This window comes from Salmo salar, chromosome ssa05, assembly GCF_905237065.1.
Source record: "Salmo salar chromosome ssa05, Ssal_v3.1, whole genome shotgun sequence".
Lineage (NCBI taxonomy): Eukaryota > Metazoa > Chordata > Actinopteri > Salmoniformes > Salmonidae > Salmo > Salmo salar.
The window spans coordinates 67,889,425-67,901,730 of NC_059446.1; the positions used below are offsets into that span (position 1 = coordinate 67,889,425).

General features: G+C 44.0%; 1 protein-coding gene across 1 annotated transcript; it reads right to left on the reverse strand.

Annotated features, from left to right (window-relative positions):
- Positions 1–864: 864 nt before the first annotated feature.
- LOC106605632 (potassium-transporting ATPase alpha chain 1) lies at positions 865–11,422 on the reverse strand. Its single transcript, XM_014201490.2, has 22 exons — positions 11,277–11,422; positions 11,027–11,137; positions 10,845–10,904; positions 10,509–10,712; positions 9,069–9,182; positions 8,126–8,260; positions 7,378–7,495; positions 6,571–6,839; positions 6,170–6,478; positions 5,924–6,058; positions 5,576–5,768; positions 4,805–4,980; positions 4,492–4,628; positions 4,138–4,288; positions 3,773–3,941; positions 3,446–3,600; positions 3,233–3,356; positions 2,868–3,013; positions 2,324–2,457; positions 2,029–2,130; positions 1,830–1,921; positions 865–1,667 (listed from the first exon to the last, which is right to left on the reverse strand). Exons 1-22 carry the CDS (start codon positions 11,286–11,288, stop codon positions 1,639–1,641), a joined length of 3,075 nt encoding a protein of 1,024 aa, XP_014056965.1. The 5' UTR covers positions 11,289–11,422; the 3' UTR covers positions 865–1,638.
- Positions 11,423–12,306: the final 884 nt, after the last annotated feature.

A 12,306-nucleotide genomic window follows, 5' to 3' on the forward strand; every position in this document is an offset into this window, starting at 1 on the left:
AACAGATATTGTTGGGTGTTAACTGCCTTGCTCAAGAGCAGAACGGCAGATTTGTCCACGTTTCCGGCTTGGGGATTCGAACCTACGACGTTTTGGTTACTGGCCCAAAGCTCTTAACAGCTATGGTGGTATGCTACCTAAACGTTGAGATTTGAAGTCGACTACAACAGGGTGTATATTAAATGTTACATCGCATATGATGAGTTGCGTAAAAATATCTAAATGAATAGGAATAATAATATGTGAAGCCAATTAGCTGTCAAACCATACAGTCATTATGTCAAACCATGAACACGTTGTAGCCCACTTTTCACAATGGCGTCATCGTGTGGTAGTGCGTTGAAATGATCCAAAAGAAAAGGAAGTACATCAATGACTTCATATCCCTCAATTTTGGTAAGCTTTTTTCGTTGTGGAGGTGTCAAAGCTATATTATGGATTTGAAAAAAAGAAATGCTTAAAGGTAACATTCATTCTGGTGGGCACATTACTGTTGCATACCGGTGTTGTTAATGCACAAAAATAGGAAAAGGTCAATAACAAGGATAATGCTACTTGATGAATCTATTATTTTCTTTCAGCAATATCTTTCCTCTAAGGAGAGCAGCACCATCAAGAGAGTCAGGAAGTGAATTCTGTAAAGTCATCGAGGTGAGTAGCCTACCCACAACCCAGCTCAGCCAATGGCAGTACAGCTCAGCTACCCACTTCCATACGATTGGATCAACCAGAGGTAGACTGAGCTACACAATGTACAAACCCCTGAGTGTCTCTGGCTTTTAATAAAGGGATTCATTCATTTGAAATTATAATAGTGGAGAAACATTTCAGGTATCTCTCTAGAAAATGAAGTCATACAATACATTATATTTGACACACTTTATTCATACAAATACATAAATACAATGCATATAGCCTACTGTACCACCAACATTATCACCAAGAAAGAACCCTTGACGTCAAATATGTGTGATGTTATACATAAAAAGGCAATGGAATTCAGAAACAAAAGGCAATCACCCACAGACATCCACATACTGGATTTACAAAAGGAAATTATTCTAAATTAAAATTGATATGACAAACTCACATCAAGCATTCAATTTTTTTCTATTAGAACATGGAGGTGTGTCTTTACAAACATATCACAAAATAATTCATGGTTATTGTTTCAATGTATAAGATTTGGTCCCATATCATAAATGGTTTAGGATATTCAGAGCTTTACTTGTACAGAGTTTGGCAAACCTTGTTTGATATTTAAATTGTATTGTATTGTAATGGAATGTTTGGGACCAAGATGGAGGACAGTGTGCTAGCCAGACTTCTCTGTATAGCAGGTTGACATTTATTGTCATGAGTTTTGTCCTAGAGGCAGAACTGAGAAATGTGGGTATATTGTAAAAATTCATGAAAACAAACATGTGTTTTTTCAGTCTTAATTTAAGTTTAGGGCTAGCCATTAGCTAGTGTGGTTAAGGTTAGGGTTAGAATTCTAATCTGATTTCATGACTTTATGGCTGTGCCAGCTAGTGACCACTGGAGAGCAGAGCTGCCTCCAGAACAAGATTCATGACGGGAAATGCTAACCTGCATCTTTATACCTATGTCTCTGGTCTAGATATATGCCCTCTTCTCTCAATAATACAGCTCCTGGTCCCACCAACCTGTGATAGGGGAATGGAAATAATCTGAATTAGGGCTGACTACTGCAAGGAATGGATGGATCGATGGATGATAAATAGATGGATGGATGGGTGGGTGAATGGATGGATAGATGCATGGAGGATGAATGGATGGACAAGACAGAGGCAAGAAAGGCTACTTACTTCCTGGATGTCTTCTGACCCCCAGCTTCCTGATCTCGTCATAGACAAAGATTAGAATTCCGTACGGGATTGGAACGAACCACCATTGGCCCCTGAAAGGGGGAGTTACACGCATGAACAAACCAACATGAAAGCCATCAAAACAATGACAGATAAGATGAATCAACAACCATTCAAGTCAAACAGAGTGTAACAGTACCTAATGGGCATGAAGTTGAAAATGTTAGGCATCCCTGGGCAGTAGCACAGCAGGTTACCCAGTAACAGCTGGAAGACGATGGCACTCACCAGCACCTTGTTCCTGCACACAAAGGGAAAATATGGAGGATGGTCAAACAATGTTTTATTAGTCCTATCAAGATTGATACTTCCCATGTTATTTTGTTGGAAGCCTTCTCTGCCACCATCCTTTCATAAACAATACATTTCATAGAGTATATGATTGTATGTAGGGAGTAAGAGACATTTGTTCCATGCAGTTAACATCCACTGACCTAAAGAAGCCCTGCTGGAAGATGGACAGACGGCGGGTTTTCCTGATCAACACATCAGCAATCTGGCAGATCTCAATACTGATGAAGAAGACAGTGTAGCAGGTGTACTGCTGATACAGACGCTGAGCATATGTCTGCAGAACAGAGAAGACAGGATATTTTCAACAGGCATTTCCAGGAGTTACAGGTAAGTGAGGGCGCTGTAAAGCCACACGCACTTGTCCATAACACACACACACACACACACACACACACACACACACACACACACACACACACACACACACACACACACACACACACACACACACACACACACACACACACACACACACTTATCCTACAGTAAGCCACACACACTCAACCACTCCTGGCCATATCTATCCTACAGTAAGCCACACACACTCACCCATTCCTGGCCATATCTATCCTACAGTAAGCCACACACACTCACCCATTCCTGGCCATATCTATCCTACAGTAAGCCACACACACTCTCCCACTCCTGGTCATATCTATCCTACAGTAAGCCACACACACTCACCCACTCCTGGCCATAGCTGTCCTGCAGGTCCTGCAGATGGACGTCCTCCCAGTGGGACCTGAGCCCCACACACAGCAGGGGATACCAGCCTTCCTGGGCCATCGCTGTAAAGTAGTCTGTGAAACCAGCGAAAGACTGGATCGCTCCTGGAGAAGGGGATAGGGGGAGAGATAAACCAAAAGAGAGGGAGGGAGGAGAAAATTGAACATTAAATATGTACTAATAGACTATTTGTAGGTTATCACCTTGAATATTGGTCAATAAATCATTCAGCTTCAAGGATCAATCGGTCTCAAAGGACCTAGTGAAAAAGCAAGGCCTTTTTCATACATTTACATACTACAGAAACATACATGAACCCTCACCAATCTGGAAGTAGGAGTAGGCAGCCAGAGATTCATTCACCAACCTATCCTTACGTGGGTTCCTGGGTTTCAAATGCATAATATCACTCTCTGCCTTCTCATAGGCCAGAGACACAGAGGGAAACTGTAGGATAGAAGATGGATAATCGGCATCATTCTAGAATGGTCTTACAGTGCAGGGAGATGAGGGGTGAGGAAGAGGAGAAGACTCACAATGTCAGTGGCCAGCTCGATCATGAGGATGGTGATGCAGCCCAATGGCAGAGGAACACTGACAGTGATGTAGATGAGGTAGGGTGTGAGCTCCGGAATGTTCTTGGTCAGTGTGTACGCAATGGACTTCTTCAGGTTGTCAAAGATCAGACGGCCTGGGTGTCAGATATGGTCAAAATCAATCCCTCAATATCAGTATTACTTAGTATCATGAAGGCTTAACTTTGTGAAACCAAATATTGCTTCACAGGATACATTTCAAATGTAATCAGCCTGTTAAAATGGCTGTTGTTGTGTTTTGTGATTTGCTAAGACACTCTCACTCACCCTGCTCCACCCCTGTGACGATGGAGGCAAAGTTGTCATCCAGCAGAATCATGTCAGCTGCATTCTTAGCTGCATCAGAGCCAGCTATGCCCATGGCAATACCGATGTCTGCCTTTTTCAACGCAGGGGAGTCGTTCACCCCATCGCCTGTCACAGCCACAATGGAGCCCTTCGTGAGAGAGAATGAGAGAGAAAGAGAGGGGAAGAGAGGGTAAGAGAGAGATAACATGACAAAAAAGAAGGGTTAGCCAAACCAAAAACCTCTCTGGAATGCAGTGTGACTAACGACTTGGTGTGTGTGTGTGTGTGTGTGTGTGTGTGTGTGTGTGTGTGTGTGTGTGTGTGTGTGTGGGGGGGGGGCTCACCAGGCGCTGACAGCTCTCCACGATGATGAGTTTCTGCTGGGGGGAGGTGCGGGCAAACACCATTTCAGGGTGACTCCTCAACGCTTCGTCCAGCTCTTCACTGCTCATGTCCTTCAGCTGACCACCACTTATCACACAGGCACGGGCATCCCTGAAGACCACATAGAATAGATTACAATATGAGAGAATAGAATAGACATGTCAAATCCACTGACAGGGCGTTCTCACTCCTTCTTACTTGATATACAAACTCTGTATAAATAGTCAAATATGTCACAGGAGATTCATCAACCACAGTGAGAGTCAGAGTCCTAATCCTGACAGACCGTGTTGGTGTTGGGGAACAAGACCCACCTCCTGTTGACCTGCTCCACTGGGATGCGTTTCCTGGTAGCAATGTCCTCTACTGTCTCACTGCCCTCTGTGATGATGCCAACGTTCGCAGCGATGGCTCTGGCCGTGATCGGGTGGTCGCCTGTCACCATGACTACCTGAGGGAGGTCACAGTGGAATGAGTTGATGTTGGTTGACGTGACACAATGAGGGAGACTGTGATGGCCTGTTACATTGTATTAGCTAAGTTCTAACTCTCTCTCTAACTCTCTCTCCTTTTTTCTCTTTCTGTCTTTCTCCTTTGCCCCATCTCTCCCCCATTTTACCCTCGTACCCTTATTCCAGCCGTGCGGCACTTCATGACAGCATCAGGCACAGTGGCGCGTGGCGGGTCGATCATGGAGATGAGTCCAGCGAAACACAAACCAGACGTGGTGAAGTTCATCTCATCAGAGTCAAACTTGTAACCACGAGGAAACTCATTCTCATTCAGATAGATGTGACAGAAACCTGGATACAAATGTTTGGACAGATTGGAGGGGTTAGTGGGTATTTATGGGCCTAAAGAAGAGATACCATTAAGTGTTGGGGAAGCTACTCTGAAAATATTGTTTACCATCCTACAAATGAATTCACACTGGAAGAAGTTAAGCTACACTAAAGCCACCATTAAGAAAAACGTTGTTTACTTAACTGGTTGTTACTTAGGAAAGTAATTCACATCGTGATAAACTACTTTGTGATAAATTATCATATCTAAATCTGAAATGTCATAGACTACAAATTACAACAGATCACTCTGCAGTCAGATGTTAACAGAATGTGTCATTTAACCTATTAAACACAAAATATTTGGCAGGTTTGTTGCCGAAAAAGAAAGGAAATTCTTGCCTACTTCACCCATATTTTATTTTAGCCCCAAAAAGTACTGTGTAGTTCCAGTAGTTAGCTACAATGCTACATGGCCCAAAAAGTAACACTAAAAAGTAAAACTACTGAAAACAAGAATTGAATATAGTTGAACTACCACCAAGCTACTGCAAAATGTAGTTCAATTACTAGTTGAATTACATGTAGTTCACTACACCCCAACACTGTCCCTTACCCAGCACTCTCTCCCCCAGGCTCCCTAAGTCCATGTATGCGGTCTGGAAGGCCTCTCTCCACTGTTCATCCAGGGGCATCTCCTGGCCCTTGATCAGGATGGTGGAGCAGCGCTCCAAGATCCTCTCTGGCGCCCCCTTCATCACCAGCAGGTAGCGCAGGTCCATGGGGTCTTCCAACTCATGCACTGACAGCTACTCGCCACCAGGGGGAGACAGAATACTATTCAAACACAAATAGCTCATTCTGGTAATGCCATTAAAGTATGCACCATACAACATACTGTAGATTATATAACACACTTTCAACAGACTGACTTGAAATCAGATCAGAAAATCAGGCCTCTTACCTGGAACTTGTTGGTGGAGTTGAATGGTACTTCAACAACCTTTTTGAAGCGTTCCCTGTATTCCATCATGTTCCCTATGGCCAGCTCAGTGAACTTCAGCAGAGCTGTCTCTGAGGCGTCGCCCACCACTATTCTCTGTTGCACATAGGTGCATTGGAAAAAAGGTAACTCATAAATCATATAGTTTTCATTGATGCTGTGTCTGTGAATGAATGTGTCTGTTGAGGCTCGTGTCTATCAGCTCACCCTAGGAATAGGCAGAGACTCCTGGTTGGGTTTGAAGACGGCCCGGTTACAGAGTCCTGCCACTCTTGCCAACGATCGCCATGTCTCGGATGATTGGTCAAAGCTCTGACCTGATTGGTCCTCTGTGGTGTCTGCGGCATGGATCACATTGTCGAACCACAGGTGGGCCACGGTCATCCTGTTCTGGGTCAGAGTGCCCGTCTTGTCGGAGCAGATGACCGAGGTGGAGCCCAGGGTCTCCACAGCCTCCAGGTTCTTCACCACACAATTCTTCCTGGCCAGACGCTTGGCCGTCAGTGACAGACACACCTGGGGGGAGAGAGAGGGAGATGGTTGATGAAAACTGTTAATAACTAACTTGATATAGGCCTAAACAGACCAAAGCCTCAGTGTTGACTCACAGTGACAGTAGCCAGCAGCCCCTCAGGTACATAGGCCACCACGATGGCCATGAAGAAGATCATAGCCTCCAGGAAGGCATAGCCGATAAACATGGCCACCACGAAGAAGGTGAAGCCAAAGAAGATGGCCAGCCCAGCAATGATGTCAACAAAGTGCTCAATCTCTATGGCAATTGGCGTCTTCTCATTGCCTACGCCTGACGCCAAGCTGGCAATGCGGCCAATGATGGTGCGGTCACCCGTGTTGATGACCGTTCCTGTGGCCACTCCTGGTAGGGGCCAAGCAGAGAAAAAGGGATTTTAGATTACATTATGAGTGTAATGTTGATGTTTTTGCTCATTTTTGCTGTTATGAGTGTAAGTGCTTCTGTGTGAATCTTTTTTTAATAAGGGTTGTGTGTCTGTCAAACGAGGCTGGTGGTGGAATCAATGGAATGGTACCAATACAACCGAACACATCAAACACATGGAAGCAACATGCTTGACTCTGTTCCATTTATTCAATTTCAGCCATTAAAACGAGCCCATCTTCCTATAGCTCCTCCCACCAACCTCCTCTGGTGTCTGTCTGTAGTACCTTTCAGGAAGTGGTGGCAGTGTGTGTGTGTTTATGTGTGTTAGTGTGTGTGTGTGTAGGATAGATTGGGGGCACCTTAATTGGGGAGGACGGGCTCATCGTCCAGAATAAATGGAATGGTGTCTAACTCAAACACATTGTTTCCATGTGTTTGATGCCATTCCATTTACTCCATTCCAGCCATTATTATGAGCCGTCCTCCCCTCAGCAGCCCCCTGTGATGTGTCTACCTTCCAGGCAGGTGGTGGAGAAGAAGGCGATGTTCTTGGTCTCTAGGGGGTTCTCGTGGGTACACTCCGGGGTTTTGCTCTGGGGCTCTGACTCTCCTGTCAGGGATGAGTTATCCACCTGGAGGGGATGATGAGATCAAGGAACTGACAGGGTTATAACATATGAAACCGACCAGGGTTCAAACCCGGGTCTTCTGCATAACCTAACCCTAACCCTAGCTTCATGTCCACACCCCGGGTCAACCTTAAACCTAGCCCTAACCCTAGCTTCATGTCCACACCCCGGGTCAACCTTAAACCTAGCCCTAACCCTAGCTTCATGTCCACACCCCGGGTCAACCTTAAACCTAGCCCTAACCCTAGCTTCATGTCCACACCCCGGGTCAACCTTAAACCTAGCCCTAACCCTAGCTTCATGTCCACACCCCGGGTCAACCTTAAACCTAACCCTAACCCTAGCTTCATGTCCACACCCCGGGTCAACCTTAAACCTAACCCTAACCCTAGCTTCATGTCCGCACCCCGAGTCAACCCTAACCCTAACCCTGGCTTCATGTCCACATCCCGGATCAACCATAATCCAAGCTTCAAACCTAACTCTAACTATAACCCTAACACTAATCCTAACCTGAATCATAGCTCTATGTTCACATTCCTGCTCAACCTGCATCAACACCCTTAGCCATTACTTCTGGGTTGAAAGTGTGTTAGTGGTCTATAATGGAAACTGGTGGCCTAGTGTACCTACCTTACAGCCCTGGGCAAAGATGATGCGGATGTCAGCAGGCACGCGGTCACCACCCTTGATCTCCACCAGGTCTCCCACCACCAGGTCCATGGCATTGATCTGGTTCTTCTGCCCGTCACGGATCACCAGGGCTTGCTAGAAAGAGATAGATGGTTATACCAAATCCCTGTATTTCAATGATTGACTGCCTTGGCTTAGTGCTGTAGTGAGTGGATTATGATCTGTGTTGATGAAAGGAATATTTTTGTCATGAAAGTAAACAGTTTCTTACTATAACAAAGTAACTGTTGTATGGATATTTAGGACCAGGAGTGTTTCCTGGTCTGGTAACATCTTCAGCGAACACTCATGGCCCTAGTTATAATGTATTTCCCTAGTTATAATATATTTCCATAGTTATAATGTATTTCCCTAGTTATAATGTATTTCCCTAGTTATAATATATTTCCATAGTTATAATGTATTTCCCTAGTTATAATGTATTTCCCTAGTTATAATATATTTCCCTAGTTATAATATATTTCTCTAGTTATGTATTTCCTTAGTTATAATGTATTTCCCTAGTTATAATGTATTTCCCTAGTTATAATATATTTCTCTAGTTATGTATTTCCTTAGTTATAATGTATTTCCCTAGTTATAATGTATTTCCCTAGTTATAATATATTTCTCTAGTTATAATGTATTTCCTTAGTTATAATGTATTTCCTTAGTTATAATGTATTTCCCTAGTTATGTATTTCCTTAGTTATAATGTATTTCCTTAGTTATGATGTATTTCTCTCGTTATAATGTATTTCTCTCGTTACAATATATTTCCTTAGTTATAATGTATTTTGTTAGTAATAATGTATTTCCTTAGTTATATTGTATTTCTCTGGTTATAATGTATTTCCTTAGTTATACTGTATTCTTTAGTTATAATGTATTTCCATGTTTTTACCTGTGGCACTAGATTTTTGAAGCTGGCGATGATGTTGGTGCTCTTAAACTCTTGGTAGTAACCGAAACAGCCAGTCACCACAACAACAGTGATCAGAGTGATGGCGAGGTATAGCTGTAGACAGGTTTGGTCACAGAGAAATAGTGATGAAACAAACAGTCACAATATGTTGACGCTGTAATACATGTTATTATCGTATGTATTCCCCTTTCTTCACATACAGTATTTCTCCTTCACCCTCCTAGTGTAACTTTAGCCTTGCCTTCACCCTCCTAGTGTAACTTTAGCCTCTCCTTCAGCCTCCCAGTGTAACCTTAGCCTCTCATTCACCCTCCTAGTGTAACTTTAGCCTTTCCTTCACCCTCTTAGTGTAACTTTAGCCTTTCCTTCACCCTCCCAGTGTAACTTTAGCCCTCCTTCATCCTTCCAGTTAACTTTAGCCCCTCCTTAACCCTCCCAGTGTAACTTTAGCCCTCCTTCATCCTTCCAGTGTAACTTTAGCCTCTCCTTCACCCTCCCAGTGTAACTTTAGCCCTCCTTCATCCTTCCAGTGTAACTTTAGCCCCTCCTTCATCCTCCCAGTGTAACTTTAGCCTCTCCCTCAAATAAAAATCAAATCAAATGTATTTATATAGCCCTTCTTACATCAGCTGATATATCAAAGTGCTGTACAGAAACCCAGCCTAAAACCTCAAACAGCAAGCAATGCAGGTGTAGAAGCACTGTGGCTAGGAAAAACTCCCTAGAAAGGCCAAAATCTAGGAAGAAACCTAGAGAGGAACCAGGCTATGAGGGGTGGCCAGTCCTCTTCTGGCTGTGCCGGGTGGAGATTATAACACCCTCCTAGTGTAACTTTAGCCTCTCCTTCATCCTCCCAGTGTAACTTTAGCCTCTCCTTCACCCTCTCATTGTAACTTTAGCCTCTCCTTCACCCTCCCAGTGTAACTTTAGCCTCTCCTTCACCCTCTCATTGTACCTTAGCCTCTCCTTCACCCTCTCATTGTAACTTTAGCCTCTCCCTCACCCTCTCATTGTAACTTTAGCCTCTCCTTCACCCTCTCATTGTAACTTTAGCCTCTCCTTCACCCTCTCATTGTAACTTTAGCCTCTCCTTCACCCTCTCATTGTACCTTAGCCTCTCTTTCACCCTCTCATTGTAACTTTAGCCTCTCCCTCACCCTCTCATTGTAACTTTAGCCTCTCCTTCACCCTCTCATTGTAACTTTAGCCTCTCCTTCACCCTCCCAGTGTAACTTTAGCAAACGCTTCAACTCTCTCCTTATCCATCTGTCAACAATCCCTTCCTCACTATTCTAATATTGTTCAACATTCCTGCCCTATAGTCTCCTACTCCACGTCTTTCCTCCACCTTTCTCCTCCCCCTCCTCCTCCCCTTCCTCTCTCCTCCCTCTTTTTCTCTCCCCGCCCCATCCTCCTCACATCGTCAAAGCAGCCCAGGGTTCCCCTGGAGAACTCGATGCCGAAAGCAATGAAGCAGATGACGGCTGCCACCCACATCAGACACTGCAGCCCTCCGGCCAGCTGACGGGCAAACTTGACGTATTCTGGGGTCCCTTTGGGGGGCAGCAGTTCGTTGGGGCCGTCCCGCTCCAGAACCTCTGCTGCTTTGCTGGAGGTCAGGCCCTGAGGGGATTTAAGGAGGAGCGGGGGGAGAGAGTGAGAGAGAGGGAAAGAGGGACAGATTTACTCTATATTAGCAGCAGTCTGTTTCATCACACAGACAGATGGACAGAAACCCCATGGTAGCTTAGTTACCTTGGTAACACTGGTGGTATACCTCATCTCTAGCTCTTCTATTGTGATCTCGTGGTCGTCCTGTAAAGATTGACAGACTGTTAAAGCTACAATGTATTTATGCTGCAATTCTGTCCCATTTCATTTAATTTGGCATATTCTCTCCAGCGCTCTCTCCTTCTGGTATTGTGAATCACACTCACAATGTCCATCTCCTTCTTCATGCCCTCTAGCCTATCCTTCTTCTTTATCTTCTTCTTTTTCTTCATCTTGACATCCACCTCTCCATTCATCTCAAACATGTCGTAAGAGTCCTGGAGACAAAGAGATGACATCCTGTATCATCTTGCTAGGGGGTGAATAAACAATATCCTTGATCATTGAAGGAAAATGAAATTTAATTCATGGCAATTTGATCAGAGCTTTGATTAATCACATAAATGGGTCACCTACCCCTTTACTCATGGTGGAGGGCCTGCCCAAATCTATTGAAGTCCAACGCTCAGTCCTCTTTCCCCCCGAAATCTTGGAAGCGTCTTTATATCCTCACTAGGGACGTTCCTCAGTGTAAAATCCCCAACCTCCAGAGCAGGACCAGACTGTTGGCTCAGCTTTATATACTACTGCACCGCCGTCACCTTCTCTACCCGCCCCAAAATGGCAGTGCCATTTTAAGTGTAGCCAATGTCACCCCTATTAAGGTGAATGGCAAAGCGTCCCCTACCCAGTTTGGTGGCTCTTTCATATCAGTGCCAATGGCCTTGTGCATAGGGCTTGTACCTGTCTTATCAGAATACACACGTTTCTACATTCCCTGATTAACTGTAAAGCTATCAAGAAGGTCAATGCCATTCCAAAGTCACAACTACTTCTTTAACTTATGATAGGACAAATCTGTATTACATCAAGGGTGATTTTCTTCTGAGCTCAAATACCCATTAATTGACTGATATATTGACACTGAGACAATGACTGGTCCATTCAATGACTGGTACAGATATAGAAGACATGAATTGGATGAAACACATCTAGTGAGAAATAGATTCAAATGCCTTGTATATACTATAGTTCATTATCTGCCCTCAGAAGGGCCTAACTTACAGTGTATATTACAAAATTGTAATGGTAAATTCAAACAAAATACAGTGGTATGGTCATGCCAGGCCAGTAAGCGTTTAGAAATGGAGACTTTTTTTCTACATTTCCTGTTTAGGGGCCAATGTGAGAACACCTTATCAGTGGAAGAGTGTGTAAATACTTACAGTATTTGTGCCTCAGACTGCTAAAAGGTGTGATGGTGACACACTCCACATTGGCATCACTGCTGCGTCATCTGCCCTTATAAGTAAAGGACAGTTGAACATTAAAAACGAATTGACACTCACAACCTCTTATGTACTGCTCCGTGTTCCCATCACAAAGACACCAGTGGGCGGGAGATGAACTGGTGTAATACTTTTATTACTGTTATTGAACTACCACA